This window comes from Electrona antarctica, assembly GCF_951216825.1.
Source record: "Electrona antarctica genome assembly, chromosome: 24".
In the NCBI taxonomy this organism is placed as follows: domain Eukaryota; kingdom Metazoa; phylum Chordata; class Actinopteri; order Myctophiformes; family Myctophidae; genus Electrona; species Electrona antarctica.
In genome coordinates this window covers 8,875,533-8,902,612 of record NC_136803.1, presented here as the reverse complement: position 1 = coordinate 8,902,612, position 27,080 = coordinate 8,875,533, and the positions used below count along the sequence as shown (strand labels likewise).

The 27,080-nt window shown below is 44.3% G+C and overlaps 1 protein-coding gene across 2 annotated transcripts in view; it reads left to right on the top strand.

Annotated features, from left to right (window-relative positions):
* LOC306917238 (striated muscle preferentially expressed protein kinase-like) overlaps positions 1 to 25,966 on the top strand; it is a 60,726-nt gene extending 34,760 nt beyond the window's left edge. For both annotated transcript variants that reach the window (XM_079495374.1, XM_079495373.1), the window contains exons 21-39: positions 894 to 993; positions 2,696 to 2,896; positions 4,310 to 4,367; positions 4,481 to 4,558; positions 4,693 to 4,865; positions 5,016 to 5,042; positions 5,573 to 5,725; positions 5,886 to 5,928; positions 6,467 to 6,532; positions 7,233 to 10,065; positions 10,905 to 11,072; positions 14,434 to 14,556; positions 15,942 to 16,106; positions 17,258 to 18,008; positions 18,889 to 19,128; positions 21,249 to 21,472; positions 22,414 to 22,489; positions 23,038 to 23,187; positions 23,919 to 25,966. In XM_079495374.1, coding sequence (XP_079351500.1) covers positions 894 to 993; positions 2,696 to 2,896; positions 4,310 to 4,367; positions 4,481 to 4,558; positions 4,693 to 4,865; positions 5,016 to 5,042; positions 5,573 to 5,725; positions 5,886 to 5,928; positions 6,467 to 6,532; positions 7,233 to 10,065; positions 10,905 to 11,072; positions 14,434 to 14,556; positions 15,942 to 16,106; positions 17,258 to 18,008; positions 18,889 to 19,128; positions 21,249 to 21,472; positions 22,414 to 22,489; positions 23,038 to 23,187; positions 23,919 to 24,150 — 5,861 coding nt within the window. In that variant the 3' untranslated portion in view covers positions 24,151 to 25,966. The remainder of the gene's footprint in view (positions 1 to 893; positions 994 to 2,695; positions 2,897 to 4,309; positions 4,368 to 4,480; positions 4,559 to 4,692; positions 4,866 to 5,015; positions 5,043 to 5,572; positions 5,726 to 5,885; positions 5,929 to 6,466; positions 6,533 to 7,232; positions 10,066 to 10,904; positions 11,073 to 14,433; positions 14,557 to 15,941; positions 16,107 to 17,257; positions 18,009 to 18,888; positions 19,129 to 21,248; positions 21,473 to 22,413; positions 22,490 to 23,037; positions 23,188 to 23,918) is intronic.
* Positions 25,967 to 27,080: the final 1,114 nt, after the last annotated feature.

Below are 27,080 nucleotides of genomic sequence, written 5' to 3'. Positions count from 1 at the left end.
GGTCTGGCTTATTAGCTAGGCTAATACTGAGTAGTCTGTCTTCTCTCCCTCCCTCCTCTCTTGACAAATACAATCTGCCACAACAAAAGTCCCTTTGTCAAAACATATCTTCATTTTTTCATAATCATTTAAAATCTAGGAAATCCCCACAGATAGAAGACATCTTGTTAACCATAATTTCCCTTATGTCGTCATATTTAGGGCAATAAAACAAAAAGTGAACCTCATTTTCAAAGTTCACAGAACAAGCAATATCTCTCTTCTTCTGGTGTGGCATTAAACCTGCCAGTCTCCAGTGCTAATGGTAATGTTCCTGACCGAGATCGTTGTCTTTTGTTTAAATTATACTTCACATAAGGTTCTACGATGTATCTGTCCTTTATTAAGAATTAAGAAATATATTTGTTACAGGGAAGACAGAAGGTAATGGTCTTTTTCTGGGCTTGAGTCTACTCACATTCATACCGTTACACAACCTGGCCATATAATTGAGATTGTATTGCAAGTATAATATTCAATCATCATCTGTGATGATGGATAGGCTTAGCTTCCATTTGTAGGGAATTATCGTCATAATTCCTCAGATTATTGGAGTTTAAGTGAGTTTGCGAATGTAATTAAAAATGAGCGTGACATGATTTGTAACCGAAAATCCCGGCATGGAATCTGCGGCATATGGAGTAGAGGCACAAGGTGTGACATGAATCAACATGACACCATCTGTCACCCGTGCGCGCAAGCATTCATGTGCACACACACACACACACACACACACACACACACACACACACACACACACACACACACACACACACACACACGTACACACACACACGTACAGCACGCACAATTAGAGAAATGAACTTGCCAATGTTCCCTGTCTGTCCCTGCAGAGCGTAAACAACTGGTCCAGCCAGTGGAAGACGAGGCAACCATTTTGAGGAAAATGAGACACTTTCCTGATTATTATGACATTCACAAGGAGATAGGGAGGTGAGTGCATGTACGTGTGTGTCAGAAGAAGAAAAAAAACACACAGGTGTGTGTGTGTGTGTGTGTGTGTGTGTGTGTGTGTGTGTGTGTGTGTGTGTGTGTGTGTGTGTGTGTGTGTGTGTGTGTGTGTGTGTGTGTGTGTGTGTGTGTGTGTGACTTGTATTACTTGTAGGGATATGTGGCCCTCACAAATATACTAATACAAGTGAAGAATAATTTGAGAAATTGATTTGTGAGGACTACAATGTTCCTGATCCAGAAAATGTTTCATGGTTAGAAATAGATTCAGGTATTCGGCTTATAATTAAGAACATTTTGGTTAGGGTTAGGTGGATTAGGCAATTAGATACATTTAGTTGCAAGCTGGTGTCGTGCACCGAAAATAGCAGACTGCGTGTGCGTTCTTGCGTGCTTTTTGTAGGCGCAACATGTTTTATTAGCTTTGTGTTGAGTTGGAACTCAGTCAGGATTCCAGAAGGTATCTTTGTGCAAGGTATCACTCTTGCACAAAAGCAGTATATTTTATTTAGTTATTGAGATGCCGATGGCGTTTCTGAACACAAACCTTGGACGACTCCCAAGCACTGGGTGTATATAAATCAACTAGATGGGTTCCCACATTTATGGAGAGCAAAGGAAATACTCCGACATTTTGAGAGATAATGTCAGGCCCCCGGCATCATAAATGTCTATGTTGACAATGAATTCACATTGTCAACATTGCCTGTTAGTGTACACAGTATTTCTTAACTGTTATAGGTGCGTATGCACTTCCACCCGTTTATTATCTCTTAATTAGAATTTGCCGTTCATGGATAATAGCTAATAAACTATTTATAAATAATACATTAAACGGAGTACAAGAAAACTGTGTGACGTCATTAATAACCTTAAATGCTTTATTTACTCTTATTCGTACGAGGCTTTTCCGCCATGCATCATTCACACTTCAAAGTGACAAAAGTAGTAGCAGTGTGACCATGGATGCAGGCAGTGGTGGAAAGTAACTAAGTACATTTACTTAAGTACTGTACTTAAGTAAAATGTTGAGATATTTGTACTTTACCTGAGTTTTGCCAAATTCCAACACTTTTACTTCTACTCCACAATGCATTGCGATGCAACACATTGTGAGCTTGTAGATCTGCTATTTTCAAAAGATTTTTATACATTTGAAAACTTGAAATGGGACATTCTGCATACACTACTTCTGGTGCTTTTAGTACATTTTGATGCCAATACTTTTGTAGTAAGTACATTTTGAATTCTGGGACTTTTAGGCCTCACTCAGACCTTTACTGCATTGCTGTATGCTTGTTGGATGAATTATATGTTATAATAATTATTATATGATATTTTTGTTGTGTAGTGTCATGGCCGCCCCAATGCATTTCCAATGGGAGTCACATGGTTTGACACAACATTTGTGTTGTATGAGGGGGAGGGGCGCAGTCGAAACACAGCCGAAAGCCATACAACAGCTTGTAGTCCAAAATGTGGACTACAAACCATGTGACTTCCATTGGAAATGCATTGGGGCGGCCATGACACTACACAACAATCATCCAACAAGCATACAGCAATGCAGTAAAGGTCTGAGTGAGGCCTTACTTGTAACGGAATAGTTCTATATTGCAGTATTGATACTTTTACTCAAATAAAAACTTTTGAGTGCTTTTTCCACCATCCGCTGTGGACGCAGGGGGGCTTTCTCCTACGTGAAACGGGTGACCCAGAAGAAGGGCAAGGCGGAGTTTGCGGCCAAGTTCATCTCGGCCCGGGGGAAGAGGAAGGCCGTGGCTCTGAGGGAGATGAGCCTGCTGTCTGAGCTGGACCACGAGAGGATCCTCTACTTCCACGACGCCTTCGAGAAGAAGAACATGCTGGTCGTCATCACGGATCTGTATCCTTTTGATCTGCCCCCTGGTTGATATTCCTTTGCTTCTTTGTATTGCTCTTTTTGAGTGGTGCAAACCACTCCAACAACTGGCTTTGTACCCGTGTACCTGTGTACCCGTGTTTGTTCGTACCAAAAAACGAGCATGGTTGCTATGGTTAGCAACCAAAAAAGCGAGCATGGTTGCTAAGGTTAGTATGTGACGTCACTGACATCATAAATGTGTAGTTGCACCACTCAGTTCACACGGGTGTGATTTTTAGTTCTGGACCCATTTGTGGGTGGGTCGCGGACAAATTTATATGGGTCCCTTTAACGTTCCCGAAAAATCCAAAGTTTTCATGAATTAAAAACAAGTTCAATTATTATTTTTTGGTAAAGAAATTCCATAAATTTAAATATATGTAGTAGTGAAAATAGCAGATCAACTACAAGCTCACACAACGTGGCGTGAGTTTGGGTCCCGGGGAGACATAAAATGTGTCTTTAGGGTCACGGCCGGGCTAAAAAGTTTGGGAACCACTTATATAGAAGACACCACAATATATGTCTGCTGTCTGGAAGAAACCACCTAACTCCAAAATGTTCATTTTTCAGGAAATGAAAAAAAACATCCAGCTCAAGTGGAGTTTTTGGTCAAAGCCCTTTTTAATACTTCAATAGCACTGATTTATGAAAAAATCTGAAACGTTTGGCAGATTGTTTGAGGATCCAGTGGAGTTAGGAGGTATTCGCCGAAACACTTTTTAATATTTTCCATTGATTCAATATTTTTCTAACCAACACACAGATTGTGGTGTTCAATTGCATTGATTTATGAAAAAAAAAAAAAATCCCAAACCTCAAGTTGTTGTTGGGGTATTTGATATACCCACCCTAACTATTGGGAGCAGACCAGTGGGCATCTTTTTAACCGGGGGAGTATTTGCATTTCAGCTCAACACTAAGCCTCGAGGACAGAAAAAACATTTTAAAACTCCACATGTTGCACAATGTTAATGTTTACAGGATGAAAACAAATCACCTTTCTGTATCCCAAGGACACAGGAAATGCAATAGGCTCCACTCCAATCTGTCCATTATGTCTGCGTTTGAGAGGAGCGAGCATAGAATAAATCCATCCACCCTCCACCACGATGAACCCAGAGAGCTGTGAGTCAGCACAGAATCATGCGTCTGTCACTGTCAGAGACCACGGCAGATCACTGGATCTGTCACAGATTGTGACAGATCATTGGCTCCTCTCACAGACCATCACAGATCTCTGGCCGTGTCACTGATCAATCACAGGGGTCAGTGGAATTGGCAGGAGCGGGTGGGTGGGAATGACGATTGTACTTTCGGGCCCACTTGGACTGCAACTCATGTCTTTCATTTTCAGCCATCTTGTTTGTACTTTCCTCAACTGTTTTTTCCAAGCTGTCACGAGGAGCTACTGGAGAGAATGGCTAGGAAAACAAGCGTTATGGAGTCAGAGGTTTGTTTACCAGCTGCCTTGGCCATATCGTATGGCGTGGTGACTTCCAAAGAGGATTTATTGATTTCCCAAATCAAACGGTCTGATTAAAACAGAATGATTTCCCCATGCAGGTCCGCTCCGGCGTTCGGCAGGTCTTGGAGGGCCTCAGCTATCTTCACCAAAAGGACATCGTCCACCTCGATATTAAGGTAATAACCTTATCACATTCGTGCCTCACATTTCACATATCAGATGTCTTTCATTGGAAATAACGAAACAGCAAACGTGTTCTCCTCTTTTCTCAAGAAATGTATTATTCTGCAATGTAAATCTCCTTTCCTAGCCGGAAAACATTTTAATGGCGAGCTCCGGGAGTGATCAGATCCGCATCTGTGACTTTGGAAACGCCACAAAACTAGAAGCTTCCGAGGAGCAATACTGCAAATACGGCACTCCAGAATATGTAGCGCCCGAGATTGTTAACCAGAACCCCGTCTCCAAGGCAACAGACATCTGGTAAGAAAGACACCTGCTTCCATGCCTTTGGGGGAACAGTAATAGACTGGCCGCACCCTTTTGTCTGTGACTAAATACAATCTTGGCCCTTTGCTATGGCCTCTGTTCTTGTATACCCAAATTAATTTATCCTCTGCTGTCTTCCAACAGGCCTGTTGGTGTTATGACTTACCTCTGGTAAGTGGCTTCATATTCAATCCTGTCCTGTGCATGAGTTATTCACAAATCAAGATATACATCATTTGTAGTTTGGATACGTTTTGGTACATTTATACACCAGACTTAAAACATTATACTTTTGTGTTTTCTAGCACTTTTATTGACACATTCTGATACAATGGTATCATTGTTTTTTGTATTTAGAACCTGAATAGTTTGAATTAAAAAACTCTATATACATGGTAGTGCCTGGTGGCTCATCCAGTGCACATTATGGTCCTTGTGGGCAAAAGACCAGGTTTTGAATCCTAGCCCTTGTCTCTCTACAACGACCTGATCTGAAATTAAGCATATAACCCACATGAACCCTAGTGTCTCTATTCTGGGTCATTGGGTCAAACATTAGGGGAAAATGCTATTTTCAGCAGAGGGAAAACAGGAGGGGGCCTAGTATAGACTCTGTTCAAATAAGTATCATATAGAGATTGTGTGGGTAAAATGTGGATGTTAATTTGTTTCTTATCGGTGATGATTCTTTTTCATTTCAGCCTCACTGGCGTGTCTCCGTTTGCTGGAGAGAATGACAGAGTCACTGTGTTAAACATCCGCAATGCCAACGTGGCGTTTGAGGAGAGCATGTTCTCCGACCTCTGCAAAGAGGCCAGGGGATTTATCATCAAGCTGCTGGTCCTGGACAGGCTGTAAGTCTCACTGCTCTGACACCACAGGGCCACTTTCACAAACAGTTGAGATTTAAGATCAGTGTCAAAGTATTTTTAGCGCTGTATAAGTGTTGCCTAACGGAGGTACAAATGCTCTTCTCAATATTATGTGAACCGTTTTGTTTATTACATCTCCTAGGAGGCCCAGTGCAGTCGAGTGCCTTCGCCATCCTTGGTTCAAGGTAAGTTTATATTTTGAGGAATGTTTCTTATGTACATTAAGCTCTCCATACATTATGATGTTAGGCCAAGGATTTAGCAAATTGCTATTTTTATTAAGTTTAAGTTTTTAAGTTTTTAACTCACCTAGGGCGACATTGGACAACCTTTTATAAAAGTCCCAGATCGCCTATAGGACGACATCGAACAACCCCTTAGTTTATATTGCATCCAGCATCACTAGTATTATTTTGACCGGTTCTTGGTGTCTCCGTCGCCCGGCAACGGTTTGCTTCCGCGTCATTGATTATTTTCCCTCTGTCCACACTATCTTTTAGCGACTATCTTTAGCAGCGTTTATCTCTAAATTGAGGCTCAGATTGAGGTGATTGTACAAAGTATCTAGCGAGTGCCCCGGAAATGATTGCTTGTTAGTTGTTACTTCTGATTCATCAAATCAGCTGGTGGCTCTTCAAAAGAAGAGCTCGGTGGCTGAAAAAACGTGGCAATTTGCTATTTGATCAGTCTTGTGTGAACTTACTCTTCTTTTGTATGTTGCAGTCGTCAGCCAACAAAAGTATCAGCACAGCAATGTTGAAGCAAGTTCTGTCCAGAAGACGGTGGCAGGTATGGCATGTTCAGTCAAACAGTTAGAAACATTTTAATGTTGTAAATTCATGGGGTCATGAAAAGAAAATGTGTCTTATACACTATAGCGCAGGGGTTCTCAACCCGTGGGTCGCGACCCCTCGGGAGGTCGCCAAATTAGTTTGGGGGGTCCCCAAATTATTTAAAAAAAATGTTTTCCTCCTTTCAAAAATAGCAGACCTAGCAGATCTACAAGCTCATAGCGCGCCACTCGGTGGCGCGCTATGAGCTTGTAGATCTGCTATTTTTCAATAGCTAAATTATAACATAATGCTTAAAACACCAAAATGGGTTCCCGCCCAAAATGGGTTAAGGTTATTGTAGCAGTCAATTTATATTAGTCGGGAGGGGGCGGGGCGGGGGTCCCGAGACATTGCCAAAGCATTTCCGGGGGTCCACGGCCAAAAACGTTGAGAACCCCTGCTATAGCGCATGGGTCTTCAACAGGAGGTGTGGGACCCCTAGGCGGTCCTCACAATTACTACAGGGGGGGCAGACACATTCATTGTGTGCTAGGAACATTTGGCCTGAAAAACATTGAAGACCCCTGCTATAGTGTATCCAGTAACCCATCCCCCCCCCCCCCCCCCCCCCACAACTCAATATGCAACAGAGAGTGCACATTCATACGCAGAAACCTCCCTCTTACCATGTCCTAACCAGTCTTTTCTGACGACAGCGCTCCCTCGTCAGCTACAAATCCAAGATGGTGCTGAGGACCATTCAGGAGCTCCTCAACGACTCGACCAACCACATCTCCATCGCCGTGGCGCGGCATCTGAAGGAAGGCTCTCCACCACCCTCCTCATCCTCGGACTCGGATGGAGATGTAGACGAGCTGCCTTTTATCCCCATGCCGTTGTCCATGGTCTTCTCAGGCTCCAGGGTGTCCCTCAACGAGATCCCCGGGGACGAAGATGAATTTGGGCGGCCGGACGGGGACGTCGAAGGAACGAGGGACAGAGAGGAGGCGGCAGGAAGGGGAGGGACCGATAAGACGACGGCGGAGGAAGAGATGAGTGTCGACAACGAGGAGAAAGCCGTGAAGACTAAACGAGTTCCCCTTAAAAAAGGATCCAGTGTGGAATCGGACGAGGACTCACTGATCAAATCCAGGAGGGCTACCATGAGGAGGGGCAGCTCTGCTGATTCGGCCCTGCTTCTACATATCGATGCTGAAGAGGGCGCCGACGCCGACAAGGATTCGGAGACGAGCAAACACTGCCTGAAAAAGGCAGTTTCCATGGAGCTGCCGAATCGCAGTACAAGCCCTGGTGGGGTCAAGTTGAGCCAGGAGGACTACGCTCTGAAACTGGAGCTAATGAGACAGCGGCTACTCCGGGGAGGAAGCGCCGACAAGAAGATGAGTGGTTTGCGAGGCCCCTTGTTTGAAACTCTGGGCATGGACGATGAGAGGAGCACGGGGTCCCTCGATCGGAACTTGAGGAGATCCAGAGTGGGGCCACCGTCACTCACCAGAGCTGCGTCTTCTGAGACTCCTGGGGATGATACGCCAAAGACCAAGGTTTTCCGAAAAAGTGCCTCCTTCAGTCAAGGGGATTCCGAGCCCATGCCCCTACACAGAAGGTTCGGAGCCCCATTGGAGATCCCATCAGCAAGCCAGGGCAGCATGGAAGGAACCAAGCTCCAAGAAGCCACTTCAATGGCAGCGCTAACCATGGTTGAATCACTGCCTGCCTCGCCCTCGCCCACACACAGCATGAGCTTCATTCTACCCTCGGCGCCGTCGCCAGGCACAGTGGACCAGCAGCTAAAGCAGAAAGACCATGAACTGGAAGAGATGGACAGTAGTGAGGTGAATGATGCAGAGAGAGACGAGAGAGAGATGCCATCATCAACAAAGGACAGCTCGGAAAAGGCAAATAAACCAGAACCAGTTACTTTGTATTCACAACCTCCAATAATTGTCATAGAGGAACACGATGATGAAAAACAAGCGGAGGAAAAGCAGGAAATAAATACTAATCAAGAAGAAGTAGAAAGAGACCAGCATTCTCCCAGAGATGCACCCGCACCAAGCAAACCGACATCTGCATACGCAAGTGTTATTCAAAGCATTGTGGTGCCACCTGTAAAGTCTGACCAAAACCACTCCCCAGCGACACCCGCTACCACTACAGCCACACTTGAGAAAACCAAATCCGGCAGTGCCACTTCATTACCTGAACATCCTGCTGTTTATGCCAGAGTGGCATCCACTGACCGCCCTGGGAGTGCTGCGTCCACATCCTCTGCCTCCGAGCGTCCTACCACCCCCCACCAACCTCTACTCAGGACAGACATCAAAGACATTGACTCGGAGGAGGTCTTTGAAGCCAAGTTTAAGAAACGGGAGTCGTCTTTGACCCGTGGCTTGCGGAAACTGACGAGAAACAAATCGGAAGAAAGATCACCCGTGCTAAGCCGGAAGGCTGGTGAGGGCGGTGAGGAGATTTACAGACCAGGGCCATTGGGATCACCTCTTGAGATGGTAACCAAAGGACTTCAAGAGAAATCCAAATCTGTGCAAGATCTGAGGGAGGAGGAAAAGGAGTCGGGTTTGGGGCGGATTGGACGATTCTCTTTGCGGAGCATGAGGTCGTCTTCAGTTGACAAAAAAGCAGAGAAACCAAAAGAAGAGAAGGTAAAAGAGGACAAGCCTCAGAAGGGAAGCGAAGCTTCTCCCGGCAAGCGAAGAGTCACTTGGGCCATTGGTCGAAGTAAGTCTCTGGATACCAAAGAGCTGGACAGTGCTGTGTCACAGGGGCACTTGGATGAGAAAGAACAACGAAAGATGGAAGAATCGTCTGTTTTTGCCATGCGGCGTAAGTTTGAGTCCAAAGTAGCTGGCATCTCTGCCAAAATAAGGACCCAGTCAGAAGAGAGGAAAGAGAAAGATTCTAAGAAGAGTTCTCAAGAGAGTATTCAGAAAGATCCAGAACAAAAGGATCAGAAGAAGGTGAGCGATTCTCCAGTCCTGGCGATGAGGCATAAGTTCGAGAACAAGGTGGCAGTAATATCCACAAAATTCCGGAGTCAGTCTGAGGAGAGACTGACTGAAACAGACGCAAAATCGGAGGGGAAAAGAACTCCTCTGTTCAGCCGTCATCGTCATTCCCAATCAGAGGGACGTGGACTCAAAGGGATGGGCATTCCTGAGAATCAGCTGGCTAAGCAGACGGACGCCGGTGCCTCAAAGGAGTCGATCGAGTCCACTTCAAGCAGTCATTCCGAAAAAGTCTCTCAGACCGCAGAGGGTGACAGAGGGCGATCGCGCTGGGACAGGTGGGGATTGACCAGGGGCAAGAGAGACAAAACACCCTCCAAGACGGATCTGCCTTCATCTGTGCCCAAAGAAGACGCCGCCTCAGAACAGTTTTCCCGCTCTGTGTCGGATTTCCCTCCCGTGTTCCACATCAAGCTGAGAGATCATGTCTTATTGGAAGGAGATCCTGTCACGCTCAGCTGTCTTCCAGCTGGCAGTCCGCTGCCACAAATATCATGGCAGAAAGGTATGATACCATTTTATTTTCAATACCATAACATCCCCAATTTGTTTCGCTTGGCTGTTGTTTTTGCTCAGATACAATGGGACCACTGCAGGGAGAAAACAAATACAATGGGACCACTGCAGGGAGAAAACAAATACAATGGGACCACTGCAGGGAGAAAACAAATACACTAAGGGCAATATCTTGCACCAACCCTTACTTATTTACCATTTTTTACTTTTTATCATTATTTTGATAAACCTTTTAAAATAGTTCAAATAGCCGACCTACAAGCTCACAACATGTTGATGTAGATCGGCTAGTTCATAACTATTTTAAAATGTTTTTCAAAATAGTACAAAATGGCAAATAAGTTTAGGAATATGGGGTAAGGGCAAGATAAGGCCCTAGATCTATCAGTTCTTTATTGTATTTTTGAGTGGTGCAACCAATCCTATAGACAGCTATGTGTGTCCCTGGCTGGCTGTGTCCGTCCCTGGCTGCCTGCCTGGGTCCGTCCGAGTCTGGCTCCGTCCGAGCACGAAAATTGCGTTTGGCTGGTATTCACGCGCAGCCTAACACACACAAACACATATTAACTGTATATATGATGATTTCGGGTGTGACAGACTGACAGTACAGTACAGTAGAGGGACCCCCCAAGGACCCCCACATGGTAACTCTGTCATTTCTCAACCGTTTCGGATGTGGGGCGGCTCGCCAGAACCGGCCCATCCCCTGGAACTTCCGGGGAACCCCCCCCCGGGGACCTCCACACGGAGTTGCACCACTCACGTCACACGGGTGTGACTTTTGAATATGCTTCAACATGTCTTGTGGCCTGATGGTGTGTTTTCCAGATAAGAAGCCACTGGAGGTGGACGGCAGGATGAACCTGATCTCCCATCCAGACGGCAGACAGCTTCTTATGATTATGAAAACAACCCGCCAGGATGCTGGGCTGTACGAATGCGTGGCCGCCAACCCAATAGGCACCATCAACAGCTCCTGCACATTGTCGTTGGCTTGTAAGTAGCGTGTGACTGCATGGGTGTAACAAAGATTATATTCCATGTTATTGCTTAAAGGTATATTCAGTGATTTGACTTAATTCAAATATCACTTATTTTTTCTTATTTTTTGGATAATCCTCCCTACTATAAAGTGTGCTGACCATATAAGGAGTTCCTCCCTGTCCCCAGTGAGCCCCTGGGGTCAAAAAACCCTAGTTTCAGTTTTGGTGGCCGGTGGCAAAGCCTTCATCCAATCAGGATGAGAGGGGCCTTCCTCCAATCATGATCGAGTGGGGCGGGCCTTGGTGCACTTGCTGTTGCCTGTTGCACTTCCCCCCCCACTGTAGAGCGTGCATGTGCACATTTTGTTACCGGGGCGGACTGGGTGGTTTTCCAAATCACTGAATGCTCCTTTAAGAAAAACACATCTGGACGATGATAAGCATTATTTTTTTATATTTCAAATATCATTTGTGCTGTCATTTGTTTGGCAAACTGGGCACAGTCTCTGCTCTGTCTTTGTATTAAATTGAGACAAAGCTCATTCCTGTTCCATGAATACAACATTAATGAGACTACAGTACGAGGCGCCAGTCAGTACAAATCTGTCTTGAGAGATTAGTCTGAACCAAATGAGCAAATACTCATTGGCTTTTGAAGGAAATATTTGTCTTCATAATGCGATGTATCATTGGGGATTTCACATAATTGAATTTAAATTAGAGTATGAACATTGAATGAATGAATATGAATGTCTGCGTCTAATGACTGCTCCCACATTAATCACGTAATTCATGTGATCGAATGGCACTTGCTGCAATTACGTTGTTGTGCCTTGAGTCATCTGCGGTGGATTGCTCTGTACAAACAACAAAAAAACTACTTGAAATGATACCAGCCTTGTTCAGAGGAGCAAGGCTCCAGCAGCAAACGGCGCCTTTGCTACAACAGGTGCAATATGTTTATTTATTTATTTTAATGTTACCATTATTTTCCTTATAGAGAGATGACTTCCGCACACCCGGTAGGTAATTTGGAGCAGGTGCGATGATGACGAGGCATATACAATGTGGAAAGGAGAGACACCCGCACACTGCCACTTGCTGGGTTCAGAGCATTTATTGAAGCAACGTTTCGGTCTTGCGACCTTCCTCAGAATCCTCAGGCTAGCCTGAGGAAGGACCTAGGACCTGAGGAAGGTCCTTCCTCAGGCTAGCCCAAGACCGAAACGTTGCTTGAATAAATGCTCAGTCTGAACCCAGCAAGTGGCAGTGTCTCTCCTTTTCACCATTATTTTCCTTGACTTGGGGTTGAATCGGTCCAGGGACACAAGCCATGGGGTGTTATTTATCTGGATCACTGACGCTGTTTGCTGCTGCTTGATATTCTGACAGCAAAAATCCAGCAGATCATTACCCCTCAAGGCCTGACTCGCTTGTTAACCACAGCAAGAATCTGGTGCCGAGGATGTTGGTGTCAGGTTTGATTTGGCAGAACAGCAAAAGCATCGCTATGGCCTGTGTTTTGTATCACGCACACCCTGTTAAAATGAACGTCCTGTCATCGATAGAATTCTTTGGGTGATGATGAATTTGTGTATTACATTTTTTAGCAGTTAAGGCCTCTTGTTGGTTCTCATATTAACCCATTTAGACCTGAGGACGCATCTGTGTCATATTATAGCTTTTAATCAGCAGTCGCTCGTGTGAAATGTAACATCTTGTTATTGACAGATTTTTAAGGGTGATGAATTATGTATTATTTCGCTCTGAGCTATTCGACCTCTTGAATCTTGAATCTTGACTGTCTGAAGTATGTAATCGTTCTTTCACGCTGCGTGAAATCAAGTTGATGTGAATCTGGTGCACGATTACTGAGGGAATGCACAGATGAGGTGATATCATGCTTGAAGATAAATCTGGATTTTATATTATTATCGTCTGTCGTTTCATCTCTTGTCCTGTTTCTCTGCGGTAGACGGAACACATTTCCCCTGAAGTGACATTCAACTTGAATGTCCATATGGCGAATTTTATCCAAAGCGCTTTACAATGTGCATTACATTCACCCATTCACACACCTACAGCAGAAGAAACCATGCAAGGCACCAAGGTTCAAGGTTCAACTTTATTGTCAGCAATACCAGTTACAAAGTAAAAGGCACGTGAAATTCATTGTGCGTTAAAAACCCATAAAACAGCTACAGTCTAGTGTCAAGTAACCTATGTTAATTAAAACTAAGTTGCTTAAAAACTATCATCACTAAAACTACTGAAAAGTGCAAGATCTCAGGTGCAAAAGTGCAGAAGTATTTCATTAGCCCCAGACATATGGCCATATAGTCCAGGCCTTGTAGTGTTCAATGTCTATTCATAAGTCTGATGGCGGAAAAAAAATAATGTGTTCCGTCTCTGTGTGCGAGGCTGAGAACCTGCTTATCAGGTTAGGGGGTGTGCATTGTGCGAGGACACTTAATCCAGGGGGCCCACTCTCCCTCCTTAGCCGGCTCTTGCACCTTCTGCCTGAACCACACCAATGCAACTAGTCGCAACTCCTTGCAACCAAACGGTTTTAAGGACATTTCAGTCACACCAGTGCAACTCCTTGCAAATGCCATTGGGGATAATCGTTATTCGTTGCATGCAACTACATGAAACCTCTCGCAACCGTTTGGTTGTCAAGGAGTTGCATGGCGAATCGCTATCACGCTGATCTGCAGCTACTCAGATGCTCTCCTTCCACCCACACAGGGACGTGCCGAGAATGTCAGAGGGGCAGGGGCCGAAATTCCATAAAAGGGCACTTTTGGCCAAAGTTATCGAAAATAGCTGATCTACAAGCGCGATGCATTGAGAGCACTCTTTAGCTACTGAGGATGCAGTGGGTGATGATGAATTGTGTATTACATTTTTTAGCAGTTAAGGCTTCTTGTTGGTTCTCATATTAATCAGCAGTCGCTCGTGTGAAATTTAACATCTTGTTATTGACAGATTTTTAAGGGTGATGAATTATGTATTATTTCGCTCTGAGCTATTCGACCTCTTGAATCTTGACTGTCAGATTCAAGAGTCAGATTCAAGAGCTAAAGAGAGCACTCTTTAGCTACTGAGGATGCAGCGTACGACATGGATTTCTATACAGAGGACAAATTATCTCAATGCAAAATGTTGCGTTCAAGTTCAGGAGAGTTTGGAAACCAATTCTCCTGACTGCTGGCATGGAAAAAGGGGCATTTGCATTTCTTTCACTATAGTAAATGCTGCATTCATGGTCTGGAGAGGGCAGTCTTAAAAGCTAAAAGGGCAGGGGCTCAAGCCCCCTTCGATGTCTGATCTGTGCTCATGCCTGCACCCACATATTGCTTTCTCTCTCCAAGGTGTCCCCAAACGTCCAGGAACCCCTGAGATTCCCCAGACATACAACAACACGGCCCTGGTGCTCTGGAAACCTGCCGACACCAAGGCTCCGTGCTCCTACGCCCTGGAGAGGAGGGCAGAGGGTGAGTTGTGGAAACCAGTCGTGGGAGAAAAAGTACTCAAATTCTTTACTTAAGCAAAAGTATCAATACTGTAATATAGAAATGCGCCGTTACAAGTAAAAGTCTGGAATTCCAAATGTAATTGAGTGTAAAATGAAACCGGTTTCTTACACTCTCAAGAGTTAAATTATTGTTAAATACCTGCACAAGACATCTACACAATTAGAGCATGTAAAATAACATTTGCCTTATCTCTCCTATGGTACCACATCAATAGGCCTGCCCTACAGCATGGAATTGTGGACAATATAATATCCAAACAAAAAAATGTTTTAGTTTTGGGTCTGAGAGGCTAAATGTCATCAAATGGTGGTCCGTGGCTCAAATGCTGAATAAATAATGGAGCTTTATATGAAATAGGTTGAAAACCACTGGATTAGAGGATCAGATACGTTGCATAGCATGGCATGACATTTGTAATTGTCACATCTGTGCTTGTGGGATCAAAATCAAATCACTGCTATTCATCGCAGCTATTTTTCCCTTCTATGGTGCGACAATGTCACGTGACAAAGTATAATCATTTATTGAATGGTTTCTGAGACTATTTGCTAAATATATATACTGTATATACTATTTGCTGAAATGAATGAATGCAAGTTCATCAAAAGTAGCAACACTAATAAAGCTCTGAGGGACTAAGTAATTATTTTCAAATCCAAATTCACCATTCACACAGAGATGGTTCAATGCAACAATGTCAGAATACTATGATATTATGCACTATGTCTCATTCTCAACATTTCATAATATAAGGCTGAATCACTTCTTGTGTCTCGAATCTCCCCTCTCACCACATGCCAGTTGAATCTCCCCTCTCACCACATGCCAGTTGAATCTCCCCTCTCACCACATGCCAGTTGTAGCTGGTAGCTTTGTTCCATCTGTTTCACAACACTGCCCTCTAGGGTTTAGTTTGAGAACAGCCCATTGGCTGCAGTCAGTGGAAAAAGTACTCAAATGTTTTACATGTAAAGTACAAGTATCAATATTGCAATATAGATGTACTTCGTTACAAGTAGAAGTCCCGTATTCAAAATGTACTCGAGTAAAAGTACAAATGTATCGGCATCAAAATGTACTTTAGTTTAAAGTGCTAAAAGTAAAAGTACTCATATTGCAAAATGTCCCGTTTCACAAGTTCAAAATGTGTACAAAATCGTTTGAAAATAGCCGATCTATAAGCTCACGTCACAATCGCGACACATTCTGGGCTTGTAGATCTGCTATTTTCAAATGGCCGTAGGGCTGAAGTGTTTTAATGTGTGTTTTCTAATCAAAATGAAAATCTCCAAAGTAACTAGTAACTAAAGTTTTCAATTATTATTATTTTGTTTCCTCTACAGGAGATGTGACCTGGCTGATCGTGGCCACTGGAGTGGTAGACTGCTACTACAACGTCACAGACCTGCCACCAGGGGGCACCTTTAGGTTCCGAGTGGCCTGCGTCAACAAAGCTGGACAGGGACCTTACAGCAACCTGTCTCCTAAAGTCAGCTTAAACCCATCAGGTATCATATATCGCCACAAAGAGTTAGCATACTGTACTATTAGAGTGATGTGAAAACTATAACATTTACATTTTATTAAAACTATAATAGCAGAAAATCATTTCAAAATTGCCAGTTTTTGAACATGATAATGTCGCTTTTATTTTATTTACACAAAGCCTTGTAAGGTCATCGAGGCTAGGGCAAGTGCTACGGCAAGTGCTATAGGCTAAAATTTTGTCTGAAGAGGTGGGTTTTCAGACTACGACGGAAGATTGGTAGTGAGTCTGTGGTTAATTGCATGGGAAGTGCATTCCATAGTTTTGGAACCAGAAGGGAGAACAGGTTGGGACGTGTGGAGCGCTGTCCCGGCGTTTTAGTTTTTAGTGAATGTTCTTTAAAGGTATATTCAGTGATTTTACTTAATTCAAATGTCACTTATTTTTTCTTTTTTTCTGGATAATTCTCCCTACTATAGAGTGTGCTGACCATATAAGGAGTTCCTCCCTGTCCCCAGGTCAAAAAACCCTAGTTTCAGTTTGGGCTTTGGGTGGCAAAGCCTTCATCCAATCAGGATGAGAGGGGCCTTCCTCCAATCATGATCGAGTGGGGGCGGGCCTTGGTGCACATGCTGTTGGCCTGTTGCACTTCCCCCCACTGTAGAGCGTGCATGTGCACATTTTGTTACCGGGGCGGACTGGGTGGTTTTCCAAATCACCCAAATCACTGAATGCTCCTTTAACCTTTTGTGTTATTTTGCAGTGGGAGGGGTCTCGCCTCCAGTGTATTTAAATCTGTTGTGTTATTTTGCAGTGGGAGGGGTCTCGCCTCCAGTGTATTTAAATCTTTTGTGTTATTTTGCAGTGGGAGGGGTCTCGCCTCCAGTGTATTTCAATCTGTTGTGTTATTTTGCAGTGGGAGGGGTCTCGCCTCCAGTGTATTTAAATCTGTTGTGTTATTTTGCAGTGGGAGGGGTCTCGCCTCCAGTGTATTTTAAATCTGTTGTGTTATTTTGCAGTGGGAGGGGTCTCGCCTCCAGTGTATTTTAAATCTGTTGTGTTATTTTGCAGTGGGAGGGGTCTCGCCTCCAGTGTATTTAAATCCGTTGTGTTATTTTGCAGTGGGAGGGGTCTCGCCTCCAGTGTATTTAAATCTGTTGTGTTATTTTTCAGTGGGAGGGGTCTCGCCTCCAGTGGCCGTCGTGCAGACGGTCCCAACCCCGCCACTGGTCACCTCCTCCATTAACATTCCTCCTCTCAAAGTCAAACCGGCTCAGAGCCGAGCGTCCGGTAAATCCATCACTGTCGTCTCCTGGTCCTCGGCCTCCTCGCCCAAAGAACCCCCAGCTCCCTCCCCCACTCCACCGACGACTACCCCTTCGTCCCAAACGGCACAGACCGCACCCACCACCCCCCCATCCTCAGCATCCTCCATCATCCCCGCGATGATGCAATCCGCTCCGGCGACGCAGTCTGCCGCTCAGGACCTTCCCTCAAAACTCCCCTCTCCTCCTCCCGCGGCGGCCAAGCCGGCTCCGCCCTTCGTCCTCCCGAAGCCCCAGAGGCCCAACATCAACGTGGTGTCGCCCATGACCCAGAGCCCCCCGCCCGCTCTGTCGCCGCAGCCTCCCCCGATCCTCGGCACGCCTCCGTCCTCGCCCGCCAAACCCGCCCCGGTGCCTTCGTACGCCCCGCTCCCAGTGGTCACCACCACCGCGCGCGTGGCTCCCACCTCCTTCTCCCCCCACGTCCTCCAGATGTCCAGCCTCAGTCCCCTCGCCGAGGGGATGAGCACCCCCACCGCCAGGGGGACCCCGGGGGCCAGAGGGACCCCCACCTCGGGGGGACGCGCCACGCCCTCCTCCAACGCTCTCCGACAGGGGGTGCCCCAGAAGCCCTACACCTTCCTGGATGAGAGAGCCAGGTGAGAGGCCTGCCCTGCAGTATGGCAACTCACTATGAGCAAACGGAAAATCTTAAGCACAATTTGTTTTACAGTTTTAGCAACTAGATGCATTTTCCTTCTGATCTTCTAACTCTGTGGGAGTTTTCTATAATCGTTGCTGTCGGGAGGAAACCTCATAACTCCATTTTTTAGGTTTTTGAAAAATGAACATTTTGGAGTTAAGTGGTTTCCTCCCGACAGCAGAGATATGGATGTTTACATTCATTATTTCACTCGTGCAGACGAAGAGTGTCTATGTTGTCTACTGTACTTATTACCCAGTTAATATTACCTTAGAAATAGTATGACATTTAAATGTTTTATAGTAATCAGAACGCTATAAAATGTACATTCAGTCAGCAGCTTTGGAGAGAGGAAGCACCTGCCCCTTAAATTGATCAATGGCACCTCCATCAATTACATTTACACCTCTGTGTACGCTGGTGGCGTACACTCACTTTTGCACAGTGGCCAAAAAAAACAAACAATAGAGCAACAAAGTTTGATGTCAATATCGCTAGAGGGCGCCATTCCACGGGTTTGTGTATTTTTTTATTTGTATTATAATCTCCATAGGGGGATCTTAGATCGCCTCATATAAGAACTGTGTTTGAAGAATAAACAAATCGCTAGAAAACGCTAATGTTACGCTGCCGAATTAGTTACATTTTCGCTAGAAACAGACTATCAAATATGACTGACTGACTGTTGTAAACGTATGAGACGATTTTACGATGACCCAATGTTATTCTCCATAGAGAACTTATTTCCGCGAACCAGGGGATGAGCGAGTGACGTCAGGACTTCGGCGCTCTATTCAGTTGCAGTTTAACAAAGCCATATTGTTCTATCTTCACAGGGGTCGGTTCGGCGTCATCCGTGACTGCCGGGAGAACGCGACTGGCAAAATCTACATGGCCAAGATCGTCCCGTACGACCAGGAGAGCAAGCCGGTGATCCTGAAGGAGTACGAGATCCTCAAGTGTCTCCACAACGACAAGGTGATGGCTCTGCACGAGGCCTACGTCACGCCTCGCTACCTGGTGCTCGTCGCCGAATACTGCACGGGCAAAGAGCTCCTCTACAGCCTCGTAGACAGGTACAGTAGGATGGAACTCAGTCATTTCAAGGAAAACGTTGCCAATTTTCAACCTAAATCCCATTGCTCTTCGGAGATCAATAAAGCACTATGATTAGTAATTTGATATAGTGCATTATTGATCTCCTCAAATCAGATCAATGGGATTTAGGTTGAAGATTGGTGTGAGATTTTATGAATGTATCAGGTGGACCCATATAAGTGTTCATTTGGTTACATTTGTACACACTTATGGATGGTACAAATGGATGAACTAGCACTCACAGGAGGCATCATTCACTAATTATTTCACACCAGAAAGTGCAAAATACGTTGTTAGCTAACACTGCAATGTTGGTATGGAGAGATGGTAGCCAGATAGCACGGTAAGCAGCTCCTGTCTTTAAATCCTATCGCTGCTAAACTAGGGGAATATATTGAATGATAAATACGCCACCTGCTACGGTTCCATTATTCTAATGATGTTGCTGGCTAGTTAACCTGTATCCACACACACACACACACACACACACACGCACACGCACACGCACGCACGCACACACACACACACACACACACACACACACACACACACACACACACACACACACACACACACACACACACACACACACACACAATCACTGAGACACACAGAAACACTTCCAAGGCCGGGGACTGTATATTCACGAAGTGGACAGTTTTCTAGCTCAGCATAGCTTAACTCAGCAGAACTCATCTTCATTAGTCAACATCAGTGTTTTAATGTGGGTTAATGGAGATGGTATGAGGATGGGAGCCAGTTTTTTGGCGGAAGTCCCAAGTCTTCACATCCAGCTCCTGCACACTAAGAATATCTTTTATCAGCAAATTATTAGGTCATTGAACTTCTACCATTACAGTATAAGCATAACTTATTTTAACCACTTAAAGGAGCATTCAGTGATTTGAGTGATTTGGAAAACCACCCAGTCCGGTAACAAAATGTGCACATGCACGCTCTACAGTGGGGGGAAGTGCAACAGGCCAACAGCATGTGCACCAAGGCCCGCCCCCACTCGATCATGATTGGAGGAAGGCCCCTCTCATCCTGATTGGATGAAGGCTTTGCCACCCAAAGCCCAAACTGAAACTAGGGTTTTTTGACCCCAGGGGCTCACTGGGGACAGGGAGGAACTCCTTATATGGTCAGCACACTCTATAGTAGGGAGAATTATCCAGAAAAAAAGAAAAATAAGTGATATTTGAATTAAGTCAAATCACTGAATATACCTTTAAATCCTCTATACTTATTAACCCATTTTGGGTGGGAACCCCTTTTGGTGTTAGCATCATGTTATGCTTTAGCTATTGAAAAATAGCAGATCTACAAGCTCATAGCGCGCCACCGAGTGGCGCGCTACGAGCTTGTAGGTCTGCTATTTTTGAAAAATCGAAGAACGACTGACATGGAAACATAGCTTTTTCAGAAAACTGTCAGGATATAGAAGACATTTTTAGAATCTGATCTCAGGTCAAAATGGGTTAAACTACTTGATCCCAGGGGTCATGTATTTGTATAGATCTGCTATTTTATGCAAATATACCCCCACAGCATAGGGATGTGCTGGAGTTGCTAGGCTAAGTGGACATTTTCAGAAAGGAAGCGATACCAGGCTCGAACCTCACCTGGTGGGTGGTAATAATAAATAATACTTTTGGAGTTTGATCCGGTGTGCTTTTTTGATGTTCGCTTCTGTCTTAACCCATTAAGACCTGGAACGAATCATCTGTGTCACCTTAGCTTTTATTAAACTTTAGCTGCTGAAAAATAGCAGATCTACAAGCTTGTAGCGCGGCACTCAGTGCCACGCTATGAGCTTGTAGATCTGCTATTTTTGAAAAATCTGGAAGATGTGTGCAAATCGTTGCATATATATTCTTTCACAGCGAACATTTTTAACTCAAATATTTGTCTCTGGGGGGGGGGGGGGTCTGGAACAACATATTTTCAGATGGGGGTCGGCGGCCAAATACATATAATTCTGGGACTCCTTGACAAGAAATAGTTTGAGAACCACTGATATAGAAACATTTCATATAGAGACATTTTGTAGAATCTGGTCTCAGGTCTTATTGCGGATGATTTTCCCCCATGTCAGGTTCCGTTACTCCGAGGATGACGTGGTGGGCTACCTGGTTCAGATCCTCCAGGGTCTGGAGTATCTCCACAATCGACGTGTCCTCCACCTGGACCTCAGGCCAGACAACATCATGGTGACCAACCTCAACGTCATCAAGATCGTGGACTTTGGGAGCGCTCAGACCTTCAACCCGCTCAGCCTCAAACCGTACGAGTCCTCGTCGGGAACGCTGGAGTATATGGGTGAGAAACGATGCAGTCTCACAAGTGTGATTCACTTTTCCCCAATGACCTCACAGGCCAGTTTTTCATTACCACTGTCTCAATATTGCTTGCTCTGGGTGGGATCTATGTCGGTTTTCTGCTCTATATGTAAAGTGTCTTGAGACAACTTGTTTTGACACTTTAATAAAAATGTAATTGAAAATTGAAGGCCCCTTTTCCACCAGGGTCGAAACAGCCCGGTTCTTAGTCCATGAGACAGAGCTCCAAAATTGGAACGTTAATTACAAATTGAGTGGGAAAATCCATACCTATATTTAATTGTTTATAGGGTCAATATAAGTAAATATAAGGTAATGATACCCCTTCTATGTTTAATACAATAAATCATTGTCTTCGTTTCATGGTGATAACTATTAATTACATTTGTACCTATTCACCTATCATGTACTAGAGGTGAAAATAACAAAATGTGTGATAAATATGAAAAAGCTACTCCTGTGGAAGTGTTATCATATATTAATTTACGTATATTGATATGGTTTTGTCCACTCAATTCGTAATTCATTTTGGGGCTCTGACTCATGGCCTAAGAACCGGGTCGGTTCAGGTTCTCAACCCTGGTGGAAAAGGGGCCACAGCGTCTGGTATTCCAGACTTATTATAGAACAAATACCAATCAATAAATGCAATTCACACAACAAATATCAATACAAATATCACATCTGTCAAACTTGAATATTCCACTACAGGTGTAGCCACAGTTTTCTTCCATAAACTTTGAAATAATAATAGGCAAATATTCTCTACTTGTGCAACTGGTTTGGTCGCAAAGAATAGAATAGTTTCATTAATGATTAGGACACAATGGAATGGAATGGAATGGAGTGGAATCTAATAGAACACATGCTTTATTGGTTGCGGCATTTCTTACATTTTCGGCTCCTACTTGTATGCTCCAGCTCCTGAGATGTTGAAAGGTGACCTGGTGGGACCCCCTGCAGATCTATGGACCTTGGGAGTTGTCGCCTTTATCATGTGAGTGCTGTAGAAGTCATCCCAGATACCTCTTGCAGTGTCGCAAGGAAGGGGCTGGGGATTAGTATTACCTCATTTATATTGTTAAGAACCCATTTTGACCTGAGATCAGATTCTAAAAATGTCTTCTACATCCTGACAGTTTTCTGAAAAAGCTATGTTTCTATGTCAGTCGTTCTTCAATTTAAAAAAAATAGCAGACCTACAAGCTCGTAGCGCGCCACTCGGTGGCGCGCTATGAGCTTGTAGATCTGCTATTTTTCAATAGCTAAAGCATAACATGATGCTAACACCAAAAGGGGTTCCCGCCCAAGATGGGTTAAGAGAAATGCACACAAGATTACCTCTGTTACTATTCTGAAAATAAGTGGTTTAAGATAAGGTTGTCAACATTGTTTTTGCTGTTAAATAAAAGCTCAATCTTTACAAATATCAGAGAATGCATCATGTGTTTAAAAATACAGATTTTATTTGGGAGGACAGATTTACTCTTGTTCAAACTCATGCTCAAACTCTGATCGGCTGTGTTTCTTTTTTTGGATGACCAGGCTTAGTGGCAGACTGCCTTTTCAAGAAAAGGACCCTCTGCAGACGGAAGCCAAAATCCATATGGCGAAGTTTGAGCCGATCAAACTGTACCAGAATGTGTCCCAAAGTGCCTCTGCCTTTCTCAAGAAGATGTTGAGTAGCTACCCTTGGTAAGTGATCATTTCATTTAAGGTATAATCTCTCAGGGTTCTTGGCTGGCGCCTGCCTGGGTAAAGTACCTCCCCAGAGTCCCCACCGCTATGGAGTCTAGCAGTTTGAACCCACAGTGGTGCATCTCGCTTGCATCTTTTCGAGACACAATTTTCTGTGTTTAGGACCCCTCACTGGCAGACTGTTACTGTACAACAGCAGTGGGAGGAATTAATTAGTTACTTGAAAAATACTAAGGACTAAACGTTGTAGTGTTGCTGCTGTGAATAAAAAATTGGAGCATCCAGTCAAACCCTAGTCAAACACACATGACTTCATCATTTTTCTGGCCATAGGGTGAAAATTTCAAAGTGTTCTACTGTTATACAGATACTATTAAAATTGCGTGACTGCAGTTTCTTAGAGGTGAAATGTCCCTTTAAAAAAGATGGAGTCTAGTCTATTAGAGTAATATTAACTAAATGTGAGTACTTTTTCCACCACTGCTTGTGTTCAACTCCACATTTTGTCGTGTGTGTGTGTGTGTGTGTGTGTGTGTGTGTGTGTGTGTGTGTGTGTGTGTGTGTGTGTGTGTGTGTGTGTGTGTGTGTGTGTGTGTGTGTGTGTGTGTGTGTGTGTGTGTGTGTGTGTGTGTGTGTGTGTGTGTGTGTGTGTGTGTGTGTGTGTGTGTGTGTGTGTGTGTGTGTGTGTGTGTGTGTGTGTGTGTGTGTGTGTGTTCGTTCCACTCCAGGGCTCGTCCGACCACCAAGGACTGTTTCACCCACGCGTGGCTCCAGGACTCCTACCTGATGAAGCTGAGACGGCAGACTCTCACCTTCACCACCGGCCGCCTCAAAGAGTTCCTGGTGGAGCAGCATGGCCGTCGCAGCGACGGCGCCACCAAACACAAGGTCCTGCTGCGGACCTACCAGAGCTCGCCCCAAACCTCCCAGACCTCTGGCACCTCGCCGCTTCACTCATAGACATAAGAAGGTAGAGATGCCCTCCTTCGGTTCTGGGGCGTGTGTATCTCGAGAGTAGGCAACGTGGAGGCAAGCTTTTGCCGGAAGCATAGCGGAAGCTTGCCGAGCTTCCGTGTGCGTCAAAGGAACATAATGGTGCGTCATGGAAGGAGTCGTTCGGTAGGCCAATCAGAGGCAATGATCGTGCCAATAAAGCTCCTTTTGGATTGAATTGATAAGTCCCGGAAAAGATGCGCTGTGATTGGCCCGTAGTCACTTGAGTGCCAGCGACGCAGCGTGCCTTCTGCACTTCCGCTTGACTTCCGCCTACGCTGGAAACACATGGCTCCAGCGAACTGACCCTAAATGAAGTGTTGGTGGCGGTTAGAACTACGCAGCAGCAGGCCAGAACCATTGCGCTAAACGCAGACGTGCCCACGGGGAAAAATCAAGTGACATGTTGTTGCATCTCCTGTCCGGAAACTGTTCTGAAATCCCACTGCTGCATAGCAAAATGCCTACAAACCAGTGCAGATGTGCATGTGGTTTAGTCATGGAGTTATAAACAGTATAGCCTTATGGATTCATCACCTAAAGGACCCTCTCATATAGGAGATTGTGGCAGGATCATTTCAGCTCTAGTAGGACTCCACGGTTAAATAAAAACCATACCCAGAGGGGAACAAAGTAGACTCTCATTTGAAGTGGGTATGAAAGCGAGAATGTCACCAGGATTACAGATTTTGTCTTTCTTTGATTGGCTGCACGGTTGTTTGTGTCTTTTAATTCAAAGAATTCTGTCGCATTGTGAATTCTGAAATTGCATACTGATACTTGGTTTAAATGAACATTGCTCTCCACTTTGCACGATCGGCCTGAAAAGATGTCTATCAATTATTTTATTGTTTTGTGCACAGATCTTGTTCATATCACCAAATTTGGTATTAAACTACTCTTGTGAAGGTATCACGATTAAAGCTGCTAATTTATTTTGCATTTAATTACACATTTTAAAACCACCAAAACAAAAATATTCTGTTTTTTTTTTTTCAAAATTGTTTACTTTTTTTTCCATGTTAATTTATTTGCATGAGTGAGCGTGTGTGCCAGCATTTTTGGTTCACTTTCCAAATATGTCATCATCAGAACAAGGTAAACGTGGGGACTGTGTTCGTGTGTCGGTGTTCATAGGATTCACACAATACAGATGAAACTTCATAGAATAACCTAGCAGTTACAGTTTGTGGTTGAAAATAATCGTTCTGTGGTTAATAACACAAGTTAACTGTTAATAGGGTCGTATGGGAAGCAGTCAATAATAATGTAGATAGCAGTTTACTAGGAGAAGTCATACACACTGTTAAACTATCGTGGTTTCTCAGTGCTATCCATTGGTTGGTCAAGTTGCTCCAAGCATGATCACCCGATCAGTGCCTCATTGATTGATTGATTTTTGATTGATTGATCAAATGGATAAATGTCCACAATGATGTATCGTGTAAATGTGTTATTACAGCTAGAGTACAGTTCACAATAGATCTGTTAATTGGTTTAAATAAAGCAAAGGTTTGATTATATTGACCTATTTGGACATCGTACTGACATAGATTCTTAAATACTGTAAGTACATACACAGATACACGTGCACATGCATTAACATACTTGCATACATAGTACATGCACAGTCCTTGTAAGAATAGAATGTCTTGTGAATTGCTCTGTTGAATTTTGTATGATGTTGAAGATTTGTAAATGTAACAATTTGCGGTGTTTATATGTGGGGAAAAAATACGTTTAAAATGTTTTTATGATATAGAATGTAATAAACTTGATACAATTGGAAATCCATTGCTTCTTTTTAAGTGGTGCAACCACTTCATTAAGTAGCTTGTGTGTGTGTGCCTGGCTGCCTGGCTGGCTGTGTCTGAGCACGAAAATAGCATTTGGTTGGTTTTCAATACCAAGTGTCACTGTTGTGCAGCCTAACACACACATACATATTAACTGTATATGATTTCAGGTGTATTAGTACAGTACAGTACAGAAAAGGGACCCCCGCCTGGGGACCCCCACACGGTAACTCTGTCATTTCTCAAGAGTTTCTGACGTGGGGCGGCTCGCCGGAACCGGCCCGGCCCTCGACTGCCTCTTCGTACTGTTGAAGCGATCTTTTGTATGTTAGCCTTCAGTTAGTAAAGTTGAAAGAATTGAGTCCTGAACACAGAATCACATTCATCAAATGCTTTGAGCGCTGTTTTTAACACGCAGGAATCAAACCCAGGTCCACCGCACGGTAGGCCAACATCTTAACCACTAATCCAAAGCAGTTGCCTATGGTGCAGGGGAGACTTTTGAGGTCATCAGGCTGGGGCTGTGAGCCACTGCTACAATAGGCTTCAGTTAATACAGCTCTAAATGTTCAAATCCCAGTTCGACGATAGTTTAATGCTTGAGTGTTTCAACTTTACTAACTGAAGGCCAACACACATGATTACCAGGAGACTTTGGCTGAGGGTGTCTGCCTGATGGCGCAGTGGTCAATGGTGTGGTGCGCTTGATCGATTGCCTCTGCTACAGACAGTTGGCAGGTTCAAGTCCCATGTCACAAGGTACACGGAGGACCATTGGGAGGGACCCTCTCTCCCCCTGTTTCCTGAGAACTAACAGTTGGGGATTATGTCTGAAAGAACCCTGTCCAGCTAAAGTTTTACCATGAAAATGTCCAATTTATAATACTCTTACCATCTCTCAGTCTTCCCTTTTCCAACTGGCCTGGAAGCCAGACATAAAAGAGGGACTTTCCCACCAAGTTTTGGGCCACCAATCAGGGCCCAGTATGCAAATACACAGACTATTCTGTCAGATGATGGGCCAAAACCATATGTCGTTTTTTCATCATTTTCATATTTGTTTTTTAAATCGTTGCGAAAACCATGAACTATAGTTCATGG